General features: G+C 36.3%; 1 protein-coding gene across 1 annotated transcript in view; it reads right to left on the reverse strand.

Moving 5' to 3' along the window:
• LOC150103053 (phospholipid-transporting ATPase ABCA1-like) overlaps positions 1-24,844 on the reverse strand; it is an 859,669-nt gene that overhangs the window by 814,450 nt on the left and 20,375 nt on the right. Inside the window, exon 3 of the mRNA XM_090398068.1 lies at positions 19,372-19,575. Within this exon, the coding sequence (XP_090254194.1) occupies positions 19,372-19,575 (204 nt within the window). The remainder of the gene's footprint in view (positions 1-19,371; positions 19,576-24,844) is intronic.

Genomic DNA, 24,844 nt, shown 5'->3' on the forward strand with positions numbered 1-24,844 from the left:
AGAGCACTTTTAAGATGAGGAAACAGTACTGTGCCCCCCCCCACCTTGCCATCTTTCTTAAAGCAATCAAACAATTAAGATAAATTTATGTTGTAGATAAATAAACAAAATTATCATTGTAATTTTGTTCTTATTGGAAAGGAACAAAAATGTTTTAAATAAATTAAATAAATTGTGAAGAAAAATGGATTTTAATGGGATCCTTGGAGTTGCATATTATTGACAAGTCCTTCATATTTGGGAATATCAGATGATGTTGCAGCTTGCAAATGATCATCGAGATGTTCTTCCTTTGCTCAAGATCTGTATTAGATTTTATGATGTTCATGGTGAAAAAAATGACTCGCACAAGTATGTTGATCCAAAAAAATATGTTATCTTGTATGCACAACTTTTTAAAACTGGAAATCTTTCTCTATCCACCAACCTCCAAAAGTTTTCATCACCTTTATATAACTTTAATGTGATATCATTCCTGAGATCTTCCAAAAATGATACCATTGGTTCAATGGTGTTGAACTGCTAAAACCTCTTGTCAAATTCTTCCTGAAGCATTTTATGCAATTTAACAAATAATTATGAGACAAATTCTCTGTTGTCAATCATTTTCTTCAAATTTGGGAAATGATTGAGAGAATTCCACTCCAAATGATATATCCACAAAATCAACTTCTCTTTGAATAATCTGACTGAACTTATCATCATTGCAATGTTTATCCTTTCCTTGGAGTTCCAAGTTTAGAAAATTAAATTTTTCTATGATATCCACAAAGAAACCCAAATCCATTAACCAAAAAGGTTGACTTAACTGGTCATAGTTCTCTCCTTTGGAACTGAGAAATTCTTCTATCTCTTCATTCGAACTCACAAATCTTGAAAATATTTCTCCTTTGTTTAACAAGCAAACTTGGGAATGAAGAATAAGATCTTTTTTTGTAACATAATCAGTACTCTCAACGAAAGACTTAAAGAGGCAGTGCTGTAGAGGAGAGGCTCTAATTGAGTTTATTATTTTTAGAACTGTTTTCATAATGTGACCAAAGGAGAGAACTTCGCCGCACAATGCTTCTTGATGAATAATGCAATGGTATGACGCAAAGATTGGAAATGATTTATCCTCCCTGCAAAGAGCAAATAAATCCTTTGGAAGTACTCACCATTGCTGTGGCTCCATCAGTGGTGATCACTGCCAACTTTCTTAGAGGGAAATCTATTGTTTCGATGTATTGTTTAAATGTACGGTAAATTTCCATTCCTGTTGTCTGCCCATTCATAGGCAATAATTTTAACAGCTCTTCCGTAACAGAAAAATCCTCAAATACCATTCTTACTAAAACAGCCAATTCCGCTGTATCCGATACGTACGTTGACTCATCAAATTGCAAGGATAAGTATTCACATTTTCCTAAATCATTTTTCAGTCGGGTTTGCATGTCAAGGGAAATTGAGCTCAATCGCCTTGTGATTGTTTTATTTGAAAGCTGCAGGTCTGATATTGTTGTCGTAATTTCTTGTTTGTTTTTAAAGCCTTCAAATAAAGAATCTGATCCTGCAAAAAATGCCTCTTTTATCAATTCATCATCCTGATATGATTTTTTTCCTTTTTACTATTAAGTGAGTAATTTTATAAGAAGTAATGGTGGCATTTTTATGATTTTTCTATTGGTCTAATAAAAATTAACTGGTGAGATCTAAGTTTTGAATTTAGTTCACATACTTTTTTCTTTCTCAGTTGAGAATTAACAGGTTAGTTATGGTCAAACGAGGAGTGATTAGTCTTGAAATGCTGCTCCACATTGTTTCTTCATAACTGCAACAGAATTGCCACATGCCAAACACACACACATTTGTCTTTTATTTTAACAAAACAGTAGGCTTCTTCCCATTCAGGTTGATAATTATCTATTTTTTTTTTTTACCATCCTCATTTATTTAGGGAAGGATGATAGTTGTTTAAAACCCAAGAACTACTCATAAAATGTACTCAAACTCACTAATACTGACTTTTAGCTGAAGAGTAAAATTTGAAGAGAAAGACTAACTGCTGTTAACACACTGAAAGCAGGTGACTTTTTATGTAGGATGTTCCTGCAATGATGTTCCGCAAATGGATCTCCTGCCAGCTGATTTCCTGCAATAAAATCAATAGAATAATAGAGGATTCTATATGGCTGAGCGAGCACCTTTGGATACATTGGCAGGCACCAAGGCACCCACAGGCATAGGGTTGGTAACTTCTGGTCTAGAGAATGTGGCTGGTCTTTGGTGGAGCAGATAAGGGATATACAGAATGGTGATAGATTTTGAGTAATCTCCACTCAGAAGTGGGAGGGTAATGAGATTGCAGTTACAGGGTTTTAATATATTTTTGGGGATGGTAGCTATTGGCTAAGAAACTGCAAAGAATATGGTCAAGTTAAGTAGTTGGTACTCTGCTATCAGAAATGATTAATTTTGTTCTATTATATAAGGTTTTTATAATCCCAAATTGTTGAGAGGGGGATTGGCTTGTAATCAGTGTCTAGGAATGAGAGACTGTTGTTGCGTTTCTTTTCTAAGGTAAACTGGATCCTGGGATGGTAGCTGTTGGTTAATGTATCTACCTGTATATGTGAATTTTCTGTAATAATAACAAGGTTCTATCAGGATGGCATATAATCAGAGTGCCTAAGAATAGGAGACTGTTGATGTGTTCCTTTTCTAAGATTAAACTGTATCCTGGAATCGTGATTATTTAGATGTATTAAGAAAATGTTAAGCATATCCAGGCCATGTAGCCAAATGGAGAACACATCACCTACATAGCATAGCCAAACAGTGGGTTTATGTGGGACAGAGTTTAAGGCATTTTCTTCAAAGGTCTCCCTGAAGAAGTAGGCCAAGGGTGGAGAAAGTGGAGAACCCTGTATCCTCTGTCTGCTTGTAGAATTTTCCTTGCCATACAAAATAGCCTGAGTTCTTGGTGAACTGAAACAGAGCTGAGATATCAGGAAATATGGCATGGATGAGGTCTAAGGTGTCTTTGAGCAGAACATTAGTGCATAAAGTGGAGATATCAAAACTGACCATTATGTCAGTGTTGGAATGTAATGTTTTTTATACTGGCTTTAAAGTGGACTGAGTCTTTTATGTGAGAAGGTATGAGGTATATTACCGGTATACCGCATGAGCACTTTGCCTAAATGTTTGACTAATTTGTATGTGGGTGAATCAATGCTATCTACAATGAGACATAATGGCACATTTTGTTTAAGGATTTTTGGTAGCCCATAAGGGAGGAGGGGGGGTCTAAAATTATACAGGTTTAGTTTGTCTATATATCCAGGGCACATCCAAAAAATTAACAAAAATCCAAAGGAAATGCAACCTTACAACCATTTACAGACCTCATAAAAATTGGCATCTCTCATCTACTCCACCAAAAAAGAGCCACATTCCCTAGACCTACCAGGTCCCTGGCAGTTACAAACTGTTCTAATATGGCCAAACAGGCAGGACAGCCAATATCAGAATTTATGAACACAAGGACTACAACCAGTTCCACCAGTACAGTCACTTAAAATTTGCTGACCATCCTAGATGGCAAACCTATGGCATGTGTGCCAGAGGTGGCATGTCCAAATATTTTACCGGCACGTCGACAATTTACAGATGATATTCTTTTATAGGCTTATAAATTATTCAAACCTTTTTTTTTTAATTGTTACAATACGTACAAGTTAAATTTTATTTTAACACGAAAGAGCAGCTATGAAGACGTGCACATGATTGGTGTGGTATTAACAAAAGATTGCAAGGCCCACGGACAAAGGCAACCGATAATTGTTGAGTTGAAATGCTAATTCTCTTCAACCAAATTCCATAACATCTGAAACTGTCATAACAACGTTCACTATATATTTCTTAGTTTTAACACATTTGAGATGGGTGTCGTTTATCATTCTGACGGAACTTCTCATTACCAGCAGGCTCAATGCACACAAAGTTTCAACCCTTGGTTGAAACTTTGTGTGAGTTGAGCCAGCCGATCATGTAATTGAAATATTGGACAATAGTTTTTAATTAGATACTGTGTTTCCTGTGCAACAAATGTTTTTGCTTGAATCTATACAGCATAGTTTCTGTGAGAGGGGACATGTGATTCATTAGTTAGTGCCATTTTTATTCCAGCTGTCTGTAATTGTACTATTTGTTGAGAAATATATCAAACAGACAGCAAAAGGCTCTGTATCTTATTCAGGGATACAATAAAACTACGTGTTTTTCTTGCATCTGCAGTATAATGGCTCTTGGGGAGTGTATATTTTTGGTGTGTATTGAGAGGGGAGGCAAACTCAGTGACTGTCCCAGACGGCAAATGCTATAGCAACCACGCTGCCTCGACGTGAACATGTTTAAACATTTTTCGTGTGCAAGGTATATGCAAAACTTTTTAATGACTTATTTCGTAAGGTAAAATCAGGAGTGCAAGTTACAAATTTACACTGAATAATATTATAAATTTATATATAAATAAATATTATAAATAAAATAAAATATTTTTTATAAAATTATATATAATTATTTATAACATGAGGATTGAGGGTCTTGGATTTGGTCATCTCATCAGAGGATGTAATTATAAATGAAGCATCAAATCACCCACCAATTGGTGAGAGTGACCATGAGGTGATTACATGGGTGGTTGCCAGCAGTGTGACGACCTCTGTAAGAAAAGAGTAAATGTGGAACTACAATGGGGAGGATTATGAAGAGCTCAGGAGACAGCTTGCAGGTGTAGCATGGAATGAGGAGTTAGCTGGAAAAGAGATCAATGCAGCTCGGGGTATTTTCAAAAACTATCTAGTAGATGCATTGTATAAATGTATTCCAAGGGTGAGAAGGTTAAATAAGGTAGGTGTGAAATCGATGAATAAAGAGATTAAGCATGTGATACAGAGAAAAAGGGCATAATGGAGGCAGCATAACAGAAATGGAAATAACCAATTCCATGAGGACTACAAAGACCAGGCAAGGAGGGTGATTTGGTTGGTGAGGGGGTAGCTAAAGAGAGAGGTATGAACAGCAGTTAGCAAATGAATCCAAAAAAGAATCCTAAGGAGTTCTTTCAATATGTAGCCAGTAAAAGAAAGAATGATTATGGAAAGATGACATTGATTGGAGAAAATGGTATAAAGACAGCTGATGCAGAAGGTGTGGTGGAGATACTTAAAATGAGATTGAAAGACCTTTAAGGTCTTTCAATCTTGTGAATGTGACTTCATGGTGAGATTGAGAGCAGTCGATGATGGGAAGAGAGACTGACTGTTAGTGAGCAAGAGGTATATGGAGAGTTGAGCAAACTAGATGTAAATAAAGCTGTGGGACTTGATAATATATCACCACTTATTCTGAAGGAATGTGCCAGGGAGTTGACACCAGCCTCAACATGTTTTTTTAATACGCGTCTTGCACCGGATCAAGTTCCTAAGGAGTGGAATGAGGGCAAGATTGTGCCACTTCATAAAGGAGTTGATAGAACTCAAGCATCAAACTAAAGGCCTATCTGTGTGTCTAGCTAAGTTGTAGGAGAAGCTTGTGAGAATTCAGAAGCTTGTGAGATGAGTATTCAGAATTGGTTGACAACAATGGTATTATTTTTCATGGACACCATGGATTTACTAAAGGGAGATCATGTTTTAGTAATCTACTTATTTATTTCAATAAGGTGACTGCTTCCATGGACAGAGGAGAAGGATACACAGTAATATACTCAGATTTTGCAAAGGCTTAAGTCGATAGTCAAACTGGACTGGATAGGGTAGGATATATTAGACTGGTGCATTGGATTGGAGACTCACTATCTGATAGGTATCAACAAGTTGTGTATGGGAGAGCAATATCCAGGAAAAGTTACTAGTGGTGTGCCTCAGGGGTCTGTTTTAGGGCCATTGCTGTTTAACTTGTAAATTAATGATTTATTATTAATATTATTATTACAGGCAACTCCAAGGAGTCGACAGACTCATCAAGGGAGGTCCTAACATCATGTCAAGAACAACTATTCGACATTCACACAGTATCTGTCATACCTCGCCTTGAACTCATGCACGGTCATAGCACCCACAACAGACTCTGGCAGCTTATTCCACTTATTCACCACTCCCCAAGTAAAAAAACCTAACTCTAACACCCCTGCTAACCACATTCTTGCCCAGCTTCCATGTATGGCCCAAGTCCTCCCCCAACCAGTCCTATTCTCAAAAATATCTTCTGGATTAATCCCAGATGAGTCTTTGACTCCATGAGGTCTTGGGTAATAATAATTAATCTTATAGAAACCCTTCAGTAATTTGAATGTCTCAATCATATCATCCCTTTTCCACCTATCAACCAATTTTTGCAACCCAGAAATCTTCAACCTGTTCTCATAAAGTTCATTCAACAGACCTGCTATCATCTTGGTCACTCGTCTCTGGATCCTCTCCGCCTCCTCCCCATCAAGAAGAAACCTTGGCACGCATATCTGGGCACAGTAGTCTAGATGGGGTCTTATCAAGGCTCGATACAGAAGAACAATAATTTGTTTGTCTCTGCTTGTTAAAGTATTTTTCAAAAGCCAAGTGATTTGATGAAGTGATTTAGCCACTTTTGCAATGTGCCCCTCAACTTCGATTCCCTATCGACCAACACCCCCAAATACCTGGCCTCATCAATCTCTTGGAGTACAGTTCCACCAATGTGATATACTGCTGCTATTCTTTTCACCCCAAAATGCATAACCTTACACTTTGCCACATTAAATTGACATCCATTTTTCCTAGCCCAGTCCTCCAAACTATCCAAATCATCCTGTAAAATTTTGACATCCTGTGCACTCACAATTGCTCTACTCAACTTTGCATCATCAACAAACAAGTGAACACTTCCTCTCAGAGCCTTTCCTATATCATTGATGAGCAAATTGAAAAGTAGTGGTCCAAGAACAGAACCCTGCGGCACACCACTAGTCACAAGCTGTCTTTAGGACTAAACTCCTGAATAAACCACTCTCTGGTATATCTCCATCAACTACCCTCCTATCCATCTCACCAACCCTATATTGGTGAAGATTTGGATGGAGATATTCAGTTGTTTGCAGATGATGCAAAGTTGGGACGAACCATGAAGAGTAGAGAAGATATTGTGGCCTTACAACAAGACTTGAATAAATTGAGTGATTCGGCACGGGAATGGGAATGCGAGTTAAATGTTGCAAAATGTAAGGTTTTAAATTTTGAAAAACAAAAATGGAATGCAGAATTTATGCTTGGTGAGGATATATTGTCAGAGGTGGTGGAAATAAGAGATCTGGGGATGATAGTGGATAAGGATCTGAAATTTAGTGTCACATTTGTGAAGACGACATAAAAGTTCTGGGAATAATGCAGAGGACACTGACTTGTAGAAGTAGGGAGATTCTTGTTTTGTTGTATAAGGCTTTGATTAGGCCACACATGGGCTATTGTGCCCAGATTTGGTCACCTGTTTTCAGAAGGATGAAGAGATGTTGGAAAGGGTCCAGAAGGACTGATTAAGGTAGTTTCTAATCTCTGGAATGTCAAATATGAGGAAAGATTGAGAACATGCAACTTGCAGAGTCTGGTGGACAGGAGGAAGAGGGGAGATATGATAGAGACCTACAAGTTAGTAAGGGGTTATTATAGGATAAATGCTGGAGAAGTTCTACAGAAAATAATGGGAGATCATGGGAGAACCCGAAGTCATCCGTGGAAAATGTATAAAGAAGGTGTGAGAAGCAGATTTTTTTTCATGCAGAGTTGTGAATGATTGGATTGCCTCGCCTGAGAGTATGGTGTGTGCAGAGAATTTGAGAGTGTTTAAAGGCATACAGTATGAAGAGCTGTGTGTATGATAAAAGGACCTCCTAGATGAGTTTGTGACTCCATGGGGTCTTGGGTAATAATGATAATAATAATAATAATATATATTATAAATTTATAAATAAATAAGTAAATAAATTAAGTTAGATTAATTTTCTATTAACTTTACCCCTATTAAAAACTTCCTGGCACATCAGCAACTCGATTTGTAAATTTTTGGCACGCACACATAAAAAGGTTCGAAAAAAAAAAAAGGTTCTTCCACCAAAAGATATGCTGGAAGAAGGCCACTCTATTATACTGCAGCAAATACAAATATGAGAGTGAATTTCTGCCTTGAGAAACTTTCCAAACTCAACAAATTTGGGTGCATAAGACTGCCACAAATTTGGGAAACACTCACCCCCAGATATGCAGCCCGATGGCCAAGCCCACCCAATGTAGCCTACTAGGGGTGCCATTTAGAACTCTAGGGCCAACTTTGGATGCTTTTTTCAGCCTTATTTGGCCAGTGTTAATACCTGCATGTAAAATTGGCACATGTAACAGCAATGTAACTTTGACAAAATATAGGAAATTATTAATTAACATTATTATAATTAATATTTTAGTAGATGTTCTTATTTCCAGAAAAATAATAGTGATTTATAAATTAATATTAAAGAAATCAACACTTCTTGATGGGTATAAAATAACTGAATTGCTAATATTAATAATTCTTATAAAATAACTGATAAATTCTATTGCTCTTTTCACTCAGCGAAGGCTTAATATATATATTCATCCAAGCTTGATTTGCTTCCTCAGTCTTAAGTAAAAGGCTGGTTATATTCCACTAATTTGAGCCCTATCCACGGGCCTATGAGTTGTGAGTCCATTCAACAATACCTGCTGAATATCTCAGAACAGGAATGGCTCAGGTGTTAATTGGTTTTATCAAATTTCCAGCATTAAGCATTGACTTAAAGAGTTTCCTCAGTTGTCTTATGTATTCTGCTCTAGTTTTTTCCTTGATCTTATTGGGCAGAATTTCTGATGCTTCTAAAATTCTCAAATATTTGTAGCTATCTTCGAATTTTATTGCCTTGATTTTTTCACCATTGAGGAGCTCGATTTCGTTCAGATCTTCAAACTTTCCTCTTGTTATTCCAGCAATTGCGCATTTGTGCAAGTCAAAATCCATTGATATATCTTGACTGAATATGTGCACAGTATTAAGCAATGATCCGAGTTCATTCTCTGATTTTGCATACAACTTCAGATCATTCATGTATAAAAGGTGAGATATCTTGACACTTTTTTGCGTAGTTTGATAACCATGAGCAATTTTACTTAAAATTTTAAGGGATGATCAATGACAAGATAAACAATAGAGGAGATAATGAGTATCCTTGAAAGATATCCCTTTTTATGTTTACCTCTCCAATTTCTTCTCTATTCAGAACCAACATTGTTTTCCAATTTTTCATGCTGGATTGCAAAAATGTGTGTATGTTTTCACTAATACCAAATAGTTTTGTGCATTTTAAAATCCAACTATGAGGCACTGAATCAAACGTTTTTTATAATCTATCCAAGCCATATGAAGGTTGGTTTTTCTATGTTTGCAATTTTTCAGAATCATTTTATCAATTAGCAATTGGTCATTTGCACCTCTTTAATTTTTGCTGCTACCTTTTTTGTTCAATTGGAAAAAAAGAAATTGCTTTAAGATAGCTGTATATTTTGTCAGCTAGTATGCCTGTGAGTAACTTAAAAGTTGTTCGCAGGCAGGTTATTGGTCGGAAGTTTTCTGGCTTTGGGCCTTTTTCTTTATCCTTAATGATCAAAACCATTTTCCCTGCTGTGAGCCACTCTTCCTTGCTTTGTCCTTCTAAAACATTGTTAAATTGGTTAGCAAGTCTTTCATGTCAGATATTTCAACCAGTAGTCATGTAATTCATTCTTCTCAGGCGTTGACAAATTTTTTATCCTTTTAGCTTGCTTTTGAACCATTTCAGTTGTTATTTTCAGTTGGTTCATAATTTGTTCAATCCACATTGCCTTGTTATTGTGCCACTTAGGGTTGTCCCATAGGTTGTGCTAAAATTTAAGTGTATTTTCTTTGTCTGTGGTATTTATAAGTTAAGGAGATAATAAATCCCTCATTATTTTAAAACCAAAAAAGAAACTTAATTTATGTCACTGAAAAAAATAGCCTCTTGGCTCTTTACTGTGGTATTAATATTTATATTTTCTTTAAGATTATCATTCCTGCAACAATCAATTTTCTTGTAAAATTGGTGCTGATTCATGCAAAACATCAAATTTTGCTTGTACCGTTCAATGCATGAACTGTATCTTCTTATTTTAGCTGCAACTGCAACTATTTTTTGCTTCAGTTCCCCTAATACTTCATCAATAGGTCATGTTCCAATATTATATCTCTTTATGAGATTATTTTGGATTTTTGTGTTCTTCAGCTTCTTTTCCTTAAGGTTTTTCAAATTGCTCACGTCTGCTCTGAGTTTAAGAATTGTATCCTCCAGTCAATGCTTCCATATTATGCAGTAGAACTATTTTCACCCTCTTTCCACCAATCCTTGGAACTGACCCAGACCAACGACTCAAATTAAACAAAATGGTCAAGTGCACTGATAATTCTTTAGCTGCTTCACGTACGACACGAGCTGGTATACCATCCATTCCCACATATGTATTCACATTAAGGTTTTGTAATATACAAAACCTTATTCACCACAATTCCCGTATAAGCTGTTGGTTCCTTCATTCCTGCAATATCACCACCTGGATGATATATTCTTGCAAAGTGCTTGCTCAGTAATTTCACTATATCAAACGATTCGGTTACCTCCCTACCATTGGCGTTCTTTCAAACATAGAGTTTGGTGGATAGAAGAAGGAGAGGTGATATGATTGAGACTTTTAAACTGTTGAGAGGTGGTTACAGGGTTGACACTGGGGAGTTCTTTCGCTTGGTTGATCAGCGGGAAGGAGTGATGACAAGAGGCCATCCCTGGAAGTTACGAAAGGAAACTGTGAGCAAGAGGATAAGGAGTGGTTTCTTTGTGTGGAGGGTGGTTGAGCCATGGAATGCATTGCCTGATGGAGTGGTGGGAGCGAGAATGGTCAGTGGGTTTAAGGAGTGGTATGATAAACTTTGTGTTTCTCAGGGGGGGGGGGACCTCCCCTCGATGAGTCTTGACAGACTTTATGTCTTAGAAAGGACCTCCCTCGATGAGTCTTTTGACTCCTTGGAAGCCTGAATAATAATAATAATAATAATAATAATAATAATTCTGCTGTATACGTTTTTTCTTTTACTTGCAACACATCAAAAAAACTGTTTGGGATACTCTTTAGCTAGTGTGGCTAATTTCCTTTCATAAACCGCTTTTGCTTTTCTTACGACACTCGTTACCCTTCTGGCCTGTACTTTATACCGTTCGTGTGCCTGCAGGTCACCTTTCTCCTTAAATTCCCTCCACAGTTGTTTCTTTTTTTGCAGCTCAAGCTTAATGGTGTTATTCATCCATTTAACCCCTACTTGATTTACTATTTGGACCCCTAGGTATACAGTCAGCCATTACCTCCTGCAAACACTCCTTAACCACCTCCCATGCACTGCATCAAGCAATCTCCTAAGGTTGTCATACTTACCAGCCCAGTAATTCCATATGTACCCTGTCTTAATTGAAAATTCCACACATTTAGTCATATCCCAGGTCAAGACCCTATGATCACTCTCACCAATTGGTGGCAACATATTCATTACAGTCAAATTCTCAGATGCAATTACTAGGTAAAGCACTCTCGAACCCCTAGTGTTTTCCATTACATGCTGTAGTAAATAGTTATCTGTTAATAACTGCATAAAATCCAATTCCTTCCTCTCATGTGTCCTCTCTTCCTTCCAATCAATGTTACCATAGTTGAAATCCCCCATAATAATTACCCTCCTTCCACTCAATGCATCTATTTGCTTATGCATACTATCTTCACCTTCTATTCCATCATCTGGTCTATAGCAGCACCCAACTTGTTCTATTCTTGATGATGATCCAACATGAGAATTACATAACTAGACTAATAACCTCTTCAAGACTACTTTTGAATTCTCTACAGCAGTGTTTCTCAAAATGTGGTGCGTGAAAAGTCTTCAGGGGTTACATGGCAATTTTTGGTTATGCATCATAAAAGCATGGAATCATTATTAAGAAAAAAATAATTATTTTAAACATATATATTGCTCAATAAATTATATATTATGTATGAATTCTCCTACTCAAATTGTGATAACTGCTTCATTAAATAGTTTGCAAATTTGCGAGCGATCACTTGTGAATCTTCACATATGGATGTACCTCGCGAGTCTGCAACAATGTGAAGAGTGAATGATAATAACTGATAAAAAAATAATTATATGAATCATCAATAGATGTAATTAAGACAGTTAAACAGATATTAATCAATATGCTTCATTATTTAATCATATTACAAATTTGTTGTTAATTAAAATAACGATTAATAGGTTTGTACTACTTTACTACATCCCCTGAGGGTACATATCAGAAATTTGATGATGATGATGATGAGTAAAGGATTAAATAAGAATTTCTTATCAGGTAACCAAATGGTTTAGTTGGTTACAAAGGGCAATATTTTAGAAATTTCAAGCAAAAAAGGTTTCATAATGGTAGAAACAATAGTTCACATTGGTGATCACTCTGTAGAAATGAGATAGAAGTAGATTTTTTTTTTTTTTGGAAAGGGGCAGTTACGTAGAATGCATTGTCAGAGTGCTTGCTGGCATAGCAATTGATTTCAGAAATATGATAGAGAGAATGATGCTTGATTCACATAAGAGCTCTCATGATAAGTTTTGTAACATATGATACAGAGAATGATGTTTGGTTCACGTGGAGCTCTCATGATGAGTTTTGTAACCCCATAGACAACTGATGATAATGATAATAAAATATCTGTCAGTTATTTCAAAGTTTTTTTTTTTTTTAATCTGAATTACATTCAACAACACAGATTCAATTAAAGTCAATCAATTGTTCATTTCCATGATAAATTGTGGTATATAAATTTTTGCAAGTAAGTTTCAGACTTTACCCAACAAAATAAGTTGTATTTGATGAAGGACATTTTGTTTCCTAGGCTAAGATAAAATATATAACCTAGAGAAAAAAGTCCTCTCTATCAAATATGAATCTATTTTATATATATATATATATATATATATATTTTTTTTTTTTTTCAAAATTCATTTTTACTCGGTTGGAATATTATAAAAAAAGGTTTAATGACTATTACCGAGAGAAAAGATGACAAGATATATTTAAAAAAGATACTACTAGTTTACTAGTTTCGTTACATGAACATCCTCAGGTATCACAATCAAAGAGGTATATAAAAAAATTACAGAGACTTAAAATTGTACTAACAGAACAAGTATAAAAAACAGTAGCGTGTTTGAAAAAAATGCAAGTATGAGTTCCAAACAAATGAATACTACGCGCTGTCGCGAGTGCGCCAGTACTGAACAGAAGCAACGTGTGCGTCAGAGAGATTGTAACTCAGGCTGTTGTTGATATGAGAGGAATCTAGAGAAATTTCCCTAGATTCAACAATCTTTCTTTCGAGTTCATCGTAGCACACATGGATGTTAGCAGTTTGAGTCCAGTTTACAATGTGCTGGCGGCCTTCGTACTGAGTTAGCTGAAAAGAGAACGTGGCTAGAGAGAGAGCGCTAGCTCTAGTCCTGTTATAGGAGATATCTCTACGGTGTTCATCCAAACGTAGAAGGATGGATTTAGCAGTCTGTCCATAGTATGGCTTTCCGCAATCACACAAAATCTTGTATACTCCTGGAAACTGAGTAGGAAGATGTTTCTGTTTATGTTTGCTAAGTAATGAACGAAGTTTTGGAAGCGTAGTGAAGCACGTTTTGAAGTTGAATTTCTTGAGAATCTTGGCTAGTTTTGGTGAAAGAGAGCTGATGTAAGGCAAGGAGATGAAGGCTCTTGGGGAAGAGGGATCTTCAGAAGTAGTTGAGTGCCTGGGGGAAAGAAATTTGTCAATTTTCTTTGGAGAGAAACCATTGTTAATAAATGTTTTTTTAAGAAAACGGAGTTCATTTTCAATTTCTGTTTCTTCTGTAAGTAATGATTTGGCTCGGTGGGCTAAAGTGGAAATAATACCACATTTTTGTGGGGGATAGTGATCAGAGGAAGCATGAAGGTATCTGTCAGTATGAGTAGGCTTTCTAAAAATTGAGATTTTAATGCTCTCAGCACATCTGGTAAGTTTGAGGTCTAAAAAGGGAAGGCAGTCATCTGATTCCAGTTCGAAGGTGAAAGAGATTTTTTCATGGCACTTGTTTGGGTGGTCTAAAAATAAATAGAGGTTATTGACACCGTCTTCCAGATGAGGAAAATATCATCAATATAGCGGTACCAGACTTCTGGTTTAAAGTGAAAGCTGTTAATAGCTTTTTCTTCAAAATCGTTGAGAAATATATCCGCAAGAATCGGAGAGAGTGGGCTGCCCATAGCCAGACCTGAGTTTTGTAAGTAGATCTTGTTATCATATTTGAAGTATCCTGACTTTATGCAATGAGAGAGAAGAGCAAAGAGTTTTTTGATAATTTGTTCTTGAGAAGATTGAGGACTTCTTGAGCAGATACATTTGTAAAGAGAGAAACAATATCAAAACTGGCCATTAAATCTGTTTTTTTAAGTTTGATGTCCTTGATTTTAGAAACAAAATCTGCAGAGTTTTTAATATGTGAAGAGGAAATTCCAGAAAGATTTCTTCGAAAACTCGCTAGAAATTTAGAGAGATTATAAGTGGGAGAGTGTATGCCCTCAACTATAGGTCTGAGTGGGCAGTTATTTTTGTGAATCTTGGGGAGACCATACAGTCGAGGTATCAAGGGATGAAGTGACCTAAGAGAAAGCCGAATGTTTCTTTGTAACTCTAAGGTGGTTTTTAATAAATTATTAGTTCTATTGTGTAGTTCCATCGTAGGGTCATTAGCAATTTCTGAGTAGGTATCACTATTTAAAAGTTCCAAGATTTTATTATGGTAATTTAATATTTAATTAAATTTAGTTTAATTTAATTAAACCAAAAGTCTGGTACCGCTATATTGATAATATTTTCCTCATCTGGGAAGACGGTGTCAATAACCTCTATTTATTTTTAGACCACCTAAATAAGTGCCATGAAAAAATCTCTTTCACCTTCGAACTGGAATCAGATGACTGCCTTCCCTTTTTAGACCTCAAACTTACCAGATGTGCTGAGAGCATTAAAATCTCAATTTTTAGAAAGCCTACTCATACTGACAGATACCTTCATGCTTCCTCCCATCACTATCCCCCACAAAAATGTGGTATTATTTCCACTTTAGCCCACCGAGCCAAATCATTACTTACAGAAGAAACAGAAATTGAAAATGAATTCCGTTTTCTTAAAAAAACATTTATTAACAATGGTTTCTCTCCAAAGAAAATTGACAAATTTCTTTCCCCCAGGCACTCAACTACTTCTGAAGATCCCTCTTCCCCAAGAGCCTTCATCTCCTTGCCTTACATCAGCTCTCTTTCACCAAAACTAGCCAAGATTCTCAAGAAATTCAACTTCAAAACGTGCTTCACTACGCTTCCAAAACTTCGTTCATTACTTAGCAAACATAAACAGAAACATCTTCCTACTCAGTTTCCAGGAGTTTACAAGATTTTGTGAGATTGCGGAAAGCCATACTATGGACAGACTGCTAAATCCATCCTTCTACGTTTGAATGAACACCGTAGAGATATCTCCTATAACAGGACTAGAGCTAGCGCTCTCTCTAGCCACGTTCTCTTTTCAGCTAACTCAGTACGAAGGCCGCCAGCACATTGTAAACTGGACTCAAACTGCTAACATCCATGTGTGCTACGATGAACTCGAAAGAAAGATTGTTGAATCTAGGGAAATTTCTCTAGATTCCTCTCATATCAACAACAGCCTGAGTTACAATCTCTCTGACGCACACGTTGCTTCTGTTCAGTACTGGCGCACTCGCGACAGCGCGTAGTATTCATTTGTTTGGAACTCATACTTGCATTTTTTTCAAACACGCTACTGTTTTTTATACTTGTTCTGTTAGTACAATTTTAAGTCTCTGTAATTTTTTTATATACTTCTTTGATTGTGATACCTGAGGATGTTCATGTAACGAAACTAGTAAACTAGTAGTATCTTTTATAAATATATCTTGTCATCTTTTCTCTCGGTAATAGTCATTAAACCTTTTTATATATATATATATATATATATATACAGGGTGTTCGGGATAAATTTGACAGTTTCGTAAGGAAAAAGAAAATCTTCTTTGTATCTATTAAATTTAATGAATTGACAAAAAAACATTACAGGCAGAGTTAATTACAATACTATCAACAAGATTTACTCAAAATAACCACCATTAGCATCGATCACAGCTTCAATTCTGCTTCGGAACCTCGAACAAGCTGATGCTACAGTCTCCCTGGGAAGGGCCGCAAAAACTGTTTTAATTTTATCCATTAACTGGGCTTTTGTATTACTGGAAGTGCGATTGGTGTCTTTTTCAACTGCGCCCCATACAAAATAATCCATGGGGTTAAGGTCTGGGGAGTTTGGAGGCCAAACATTTGGACTGGTGAAGTCGTAGAAATTTTCAGACAACCATTTTTGACTTTTCCCAGAGGTGTGGCAAGGGGCCGAATCCTGCTGCCATACATACGGCCTACCATTGGCTACCCTTATTATCCAGGGCTTGACTACAGTTAGCAACTCCACGAACAAAGCCCGAATTCCAATGCCAGGGTTCTTCAACACCTGTTCCTGCAGATTTGCGAGGAATTCTGCTGTACGAACGCAATCAGATCGTCTGCTAGGGATCTTTCTTCTTGCTACATCCTCGTAGTCACCATTGCAAGTCTCTAGTTCATGCCTGATTGTTTTTACTGTATTCAGGGAGCATTGGGCAGCAGTCGTAATATCCTTATTTTGATGGCGGGCACGAATCATCATGATACAAGTTATTCTCTTCCATGATTCAGGTGGGTTCCAGCTATCCATCCTTTCTGACATCTTGTATATGAATGAAGAAGGGTCCAAACTTTTAAATGAAGAGAAGTGTGTGTTAATACATGTAACTTACGGGAAAATATAATTAATTATAAATATGTCAAATTTATCCCGAACACCCTGTATATATGTTAAAGATACCAAGCAATTTTAAACCTGGTTTTACTCCATATTTCCCAAGTAAGCAAACTTGACATTTTTGTCTGTTTGCTTACTTGGGAAATATGGAGTAAAACCAGGTTTAAAATTGCTTGGTATCTTTAACATATATATATATATATATATTGTAAAATTGATGACCGAAATGAACTTCAAAAAGAAATCAACTATCTCAGAACTACTTTCATACTTAACAGATATTCTGAAAGAATTATTGAAAAATTACTTCTTAATCCTCCTAGTCATCACACAGAAGAAATAAATATATTTAAAGGCAATATATCTATTCCTTACATAAGTTCAGTTTCACAAAAATTAGCCAAGGTTCTAAGAAAATAAAAAATCAGAAATTTGTTCACTCCACTTCCAAAAGTCTACTCATTAATAAGCCACCCAAAACCTTGTCATCATCATCATCATCTTAAATATCCTGGTGTGTGCAAAATATGGTGCAATTGTGATATTTCTTATTTTGGCAAGACGGAAAAATCTATTGAATTACGTATGGAGGAACAGATGAGGGACATTGCTTACAAGTGAGAGCGAGCCAGTGCCTTATCAAGTCATATCCTTTTCTTTGCTGATCCTAATGATGAAAACCCAAGTCATACAGTCCACTGGGACAGATCTATTAACATCTTTCGTTGCCATGATGAATTGGAGAGAAAACTCATAGAATTTAGGGAAATCATCCTCAACCCTGAACATCTAAATCTCTCTATGTTGTTCATAGATTTTTAACCCTCCATGTTTAGTGTTTTTTATTTTCTTTTATAATGTCACCTGATGAAGGCTGTTTTAAGCCGAAACTAGTCGTGTTTTACTATTAAACCCCCCTGTTTTTACCTAACTCTCGGTTTAAGTCACTCAACTCTATTTTACAATATGTATTTCAACCAAGTCAATGAATCATCATATATATATATATTATGATTTCCCTAAATTCTATGATTTTTCTCTCCAATTCATATATATATATATATATATATATATATATATATATATATATATATATATATATATATATATATATATAAATAAATAAATATATATAAATAAATAAATAAATAAATAAATAAAAAAAAAATACTATGGGATAAATTATTCCAAATAGCAGAGGTTAGGGAATGAACGTGGGGAATGAAAAAATGTCTTGATGAGTTTGGAGTTGATCTGTATATGGTTGTTTATCAACAGCTGCTTATGTTCATACATGATTACAGAAAAGTGGAGGGATGGTAACATCCTGTTCACTGTAGCAGCATCCATGGAAATTACCTACAGAAAAAACACAATGCAGTAAAAGAGTATTTATGAGAAAGTGAGTGGAGAGCCTCTCTTCTGAATACATTCAATCATTCTCAGGATGGTTTTAGATGCCCCACTCCAAATGTGAGACCATAATTCTAAGGCTAGGAAGATTTAAGCCTTATAAATTGTCACTGAGAAGGAGAGAAGTACTATTTGAATGAAAAAGACCACCAAGCTTTTTAGAAAGGCTGAAGGGGCCATGGACCTAATGCTTATGCCACAATAGATTAGATGTGGAGGTTAACCCAGGAAAAGAAAACTGATCCTGTTGGCAAGAAGAATATTGCCAAAAGTGAAAGTGACATGCTAGAGTTTTTCACTTGAACCATTGGGCATATTATTATTATGAGGGAGAGAGTTAAGTGGTCTTTCTGCCTTGAAATGAGAGAGAATGGTAGTTTGGTGGAATTGAAATTCACCAGATTATCTTCACCCCACTTAATGGCAAGGAGATCAGTATTTCAGACATTGGTTAAACAAGATACTGAAGCACAAATTACCTAAGCACTAGAAGGTTTTGAAAATCTAAAAGGAGATTGGAGAATACTGTCATCTGCAAAGCTATGAATAGGATTTAATGTCAGAGAGAGAGAGAAGATCATTGATTTATATTATGAAGAGTGTAGTGAAAGCACAGAGCCCTTGGTACACAAACACTGACTGAAAATTCCAATGAAACCATCCACCATTACCTACAATGAACAACCAGACAGGAACCAAACATTCCGTTCATTCATTCAGGAGGAATGTTGTAAAATAGTAAAATAGAACCAGGGTTTAGATAAGGATTGAGGAGTTTGAATAGAGGTGAGGAAAAAAAGTACTCATCCCAGTAAGAATAATTTCTTTTATTAGATCAGACGGCAGATGGGATGAAATATATATTAAAAAATAAAAAAATAAAACTTACATTTTTTATAAGCCTAGAAAGAGCTAATTCCTTTAGGAGATGAGAAGACACCGTTAAAACTTGACCAGCTGAAATGGAACATAAAACAGATGTGATGTTCTCCACAGTAATTCCAGGCATCCTAACTTTTAGCAGCTTTCCCAATTCATCAGAATCACATATAATACTCTGAGCTGTTTCCGAACTACTGCCACCCAACAGAACCTGAAAAGAAGAAGATATAGTTCTGTGTTTATGTGTGTGTATGTATATGAGATCAAAAATGTAGTAGTACATTTTTGGGTCTCTTATAAACAATAACAGAACATTTGTAATGTATGCATTGTTATGAGTTTATGACTTCATATATCATTTAATGATTATTCTGCACTACTTACTCTACAGAACAATGAGAATAAAACATTTCATTAAAGTTGTTTATTATTAAGAGGTATAGTAAATGAATATGTATAATATAAGAAACAGTTTTATCTTTCTCAGAAGAAGAGATTCTGATTATCAAATCATTAAAGAAACTACTACCACTTTCGAGTAATAACTTGACTTCTAATTAATTTAGCTACCAGATTAAAATGACAGAAAGTTGGAGCACAATAAATTAATGAACCCATAGAATACAGAGCAATTGTATTTTATTACTACTTTATTATTATTATTGATAATGTATCTTCACAGCTGAAATTTCAGTTCAGACATATAAGATAATAGCAGAGTTTTTTCTCCTGGCAACTTGGTTTTTTCATCCCACGTACAGACAAATTGGCCTTCAGAACACACACCATTTACAGACAAAAAATACTGTTGTTGGTAATGATAGGCAGCAGCTGCCATTATTGGTAGTAGTGTTGTAGTAGGAGAGTTAAGTAGTAGTCAAGAGAGTGAGATGTATTTAGCGAAGTAGAGTAGGCTATACTCCAGTGATGAGCTCTTGGACTTCCTGGAGGTGTCACATAATAATAATAATAATATTCAAAGTCCGTGCACAACATTCCAGATGCGATCTGATTAGAAATCATAGGAACAAAAATATCCTTATTCCTATGTCCTTTCCATCAATGCATCAATTCTCAGTTTAATTATTTGAATATCCTCTGAACTTCAACTCCCTACCCAAGATCATGCTGATGTTTTCTTGCCTTCTCAAATTTTATATGAAATAGGGCAGTCCTAACAATATAATTCACAGCTACTTTGCTATAAATTAAATTACAGATGCCAAGAAATAATAATAATTATTATTATTATTACTACATGACACCTCCAGGGAGTCTAAGGACTCATCATGGGAGGGCACATACACTACTCTACTTCGCTAAATAATCGAATCTTCTCCAACTACGACCATCAACGGCATCTATCGCCCATCACCAACAACAGTAATTAATGTCTATAAATTGCGTGTGTTCTGAAGGCCGATTTGTCTGCATGTGGGATGAAAAACCCGTATGCAGACAAATCGTATAAAAACGTATAAAAATCATATAAAAACCCGTATAAAAACTCATATGGTGGTAGCAGGGTTTTTCCGGTTTTTGAGATCAGCTAACTCACCTTCAACTGAAAAAGCCCATATAAAGATTCCCCTCGTCATGACGAGAATCGAACCCAGGTCTTTTCCAATCGAAGGGCGCAATGTTCCGCTGTTCTTACAATTGCGCTACGGCGACTATAAAAAGGATGAAAAACCCCAGGATAAACTGGGGAAAAAACCCTGCTGTCAACAGCCATGACTGACTAACTTGACTATGGCTGAAGAAGATCCTTCAGCTCCTCACGTCACCAACAGGAATCGAACCTTCCCCAGGTATATGGTTGCGAAGCTCACAGCCATTATATTCTTGTTTGATCCATTATCCAAGTGTAAGCAAACCAAGTTGTGTACGAAGTCATCTTCATGACTAGAGTACTTATATATATAGAGGTTAATGACTTCACATTAATTGTCTTAGTATCCCATAATGCAAAGCATACATCTTTTCTGGTGTTTATAATGCTATGTATTATGGAACAGGCCACTATCCAGACTGGTTTTGACCTTTATCGAGATCTCATTAGTGGGAGCCAAACCCAGAAGAGATAGCAAGCTTGAAGTAATGCAGAAGTGATATATTTACCATAATTTATAACTAAGTGAAAACACTTTTAACAACAAACTCTAATCCAGAATATTAAATGGATAAGAATCCTATATTGTTATATAGCCAGTAAGTGAAACTCAAGATCGATAACTACGATCTATGAGTTTCAATGCCGAAAAACTATCGGCGAAGGCAATTCAAAGCAAAGGTGGAGCAAGCTCCCTCATTATTCCTGATATTCTCTCATAATGTAAACCACAGCTCCTAGGAGATGTAATACTGTCATTACATTATGAGGGGAGGTCACTACCCAGACCGGTTTCAACCTTTTTTGAGGTCTCATCATTAAGTAGGTAGACCTGGAAAATATCAAAGCAGGACGCAGGACATATATGGCGCAGAGGGTGAAGCTTGATGCTTTTCATATTCCCTGTTGTCTGTTTCGGGAGCAGTGATGGGAGAGATTTGTGAGCCAATTTAGCTCACTCTGAGTGGGCAGAAGTGGTTATTCGTCGTTGGGTGTTAGGATGGCTTTCGGTCTTTTATGTTTCCAGTAGTCATTACCGTCACAGTTTCCGGCTTGTTGTATCAGTTGGTTTGGATGGATAGATGTCTTCATAAAGAATTTTTCTGCTAGGGAGCGTAGTAGTGGTGAGATGTAGGGGATATTTATGTCCCGGTGGATCTGTGCGTTCCTGATGAACCACGGGGCATCCAGAATCATTCGCAGGCATTTGTTCTGTAGTCTTTGTAGCTTGAGGATGTTTGTCTTGGAGGTATGGCTCCAGGCTGGGGAGGCATATATGACTGTGGGACGGATCACTGTCTTGTACAGTAGTATTTTATTTGTTGAGCTTAGTTTGCTGTGTCTGTTGATCAAGGGGTATATCTGGGCGATAACTTTTGAAGCTTTGGTGCATATGCTCTTGATGTAGCTGTTGAAGCATAATCGCTTATCGAGAAGTATTCCTAGGTATTTTGCTTCAGTTTTCCAGGGAATTTTAGAGTTGAACAGGGTGATGTCTCCTTTGGGGGATGCTTGTCTTCTTGTGAAGAGTATCGTTGTACTTTTCTGGGGGTTTAATTGTAGTCGCCAGTCTTTAAACCATTTTTCTAGATTCAGGATGGTGTCTTGTAGTTTTTTGGTGACGAGAAGTGGTTGATGAGATCTGGCTAGAATAGCCGTGTCATCAGCATAAAGGGCGATGGTGGATGTTAGAGGATTTTGAGGGATGTCTGCCATATAGATGTTGAACAGGATTGGGGCTAGCAGTGATCCTTGAGGAACTCCAGCGAGGATTTTCCATTGGGTTGAGACTGTTTCATTGATTTTGACTTGCATTCTCCTGTTGGAGAGGTATGATTTGATCAGGTGTATCATGTTTAGTGGAAGGTTAGCGATGATAAGTTTGTAGAGGAGGCCTTGGTGCCAGATCTTATCGAAGGCCTTTGAGATGTCTAGGAAGACAGCTCCAGTGTGTTGATTCCAATTGAATCCTGTGGTGATGTATTCTACCAGTCTATGGATTTGATGGGTGATGCTGTGATTTTGATGGAAGCCGAATTGTTCTTCTGGAATGATATTTAATTGGTTGACATGATCTTGGAGTCTGATGAGGATGATTTTCTCAGGTATTTTCCCTAAATTGGATAGCAGGCTGATGCGGTAATTTTCAGATAGGTGTGGGTCTTTGCCTGGTTTGTGAATTGGGATGATGTCAGCTATTTTCCATGACTGGGGGAAGTGCTGCCATTTGAGGATGGAGTTTATGATGTTTGCCAGATGTGCTATGGGAAAATATCAAAGCTTAGTGAAAAGAACTTACATATCTTCACTATACGAATGCCATAAAGGTGTGCTTGTATTTTGTAATTAAAATAAAAAGCCAAAAGGCTAGTTTTCTGGCAATTGAATACATATTAAATGGATAAGAATCCTATATTGTTATATAGCCAGTAAGTGAAATTCAAGATCGATAACTACGATCTATGAGTTTCAATGCCAAAAAACTATCGGCATTGAAAGATCTTGAGTTTCACTTACTGGCTATATAACAATCTAGGATTCTTATCCATTTAATATCTATTCAATTGCCAGAAAACTAGCCTTTTGGCTTTTTATTTTAATTACAAAATACAAGCACACCTTTATGGCATTCGTATAGTGAAGATATGTAAGTTCTTTTCACTAAGCTTTTATATTTTCCAGGTGTACCTACTTAATGATGAGACCTCAAAAAAGGTTGAAACCGGTCTGGGTAGTGACCTCCCCTCATAATGTAATGACAGTATTACATCTCCTAGGAGCTGTGGTTTACATTATGAGAGAATATCAGGAATAATGAGGGAGCTTGCTCCACCTTTGCTTTGAATTGCCTTCGCCGATAGTTTTTCGGCATTGAAACTCATAGATCGTAGTTATCGATCTTGAGTTTCACTTACTGGCTATATAACAATATAGGATTCTTATCCATTTAATATCTATTCAATTGCCAGAAAACTAGCCTTTTGGCTTTTTATTCTAATCCAGAGTATTTTAATAATAAGATGTTACACTATTTCACAATTTGTATATGGGAAATATATGACTTTTGAATTACTTCAAAATTTTTGAATTGTCTTCTGGCTCTGGCTCCTACTGATGAGACCTTGATAAAGGTCAAAACTAGTTTAGATATTGGACCTTCCCATAATACATAGCATTATGCATACCAGAAAGGAAGCGTGCTTGTAATCCTTTATCCAAGTATAAGCAAACCAAGTTTCATTACACTTGGATAAAGGATTAAACAAGAAGATAACTTACTGGCATCTTTAATTTCATTTATAGCAAAGTGGCAGATTGTTACACTGTATATAAAGTTGGTGTTATGGCTGTGACTACAAATTATAGGCCAATCTGTATATCTGAAGTTGCAGTGAAGGTATTAGAGAGATTGGTGAGAAATAGGATACAGAAATGGGTTGATAATAGCTGTGGTTATCAGCACTAGTTTGTTAATAGGAGATCATGTTTTACTAACTTACTTATGTACCATAACAAGGGGGTGACAAACATCTTGGAAATGGTAGATGCATATACGAGAGTGGTCTCAAAAGTTCTCGGCTTTGACCATAGATGGCAATACTATTGGCAACATCTTTTTTTTTTCTAAGTTGGTACATCTGTCATAAGCATCTGTGTGAAATTGCAAGTCATTCTATCAAGTAGTTTGTTTTATACAACTGTCTGAAGCAAAAGTGTTGTCTGTATCCCTTGAAATGGATAAAATTGAGTATCGTGTGGTTAGAAACTTTTTTGTAAAAGAAGGGTTAATGCCAAAAGAAATTCATTTGACGTTTATAAAAGTATATGGGCACTCTTCTCCTTCATTTTCAACAATTAAGAAATGGGT

Source organism: Typopeltis vanoorti, chromosome 9, assembly GCF_054136105.1.
Source record: "Typopeltis vanoorti isolate ZY-2024b chromosome 9, IOZ_Tvanoo_1.0, whole genome shotgun sequence".
Classification (NCBI taxonomy): domain Eukaryota; kingdom Metazoa; phylum Arthropoda; class Arachnida; order Uropygi; family Thelyphonidae; genus Typopeltis; species Typopeltis vanoorti.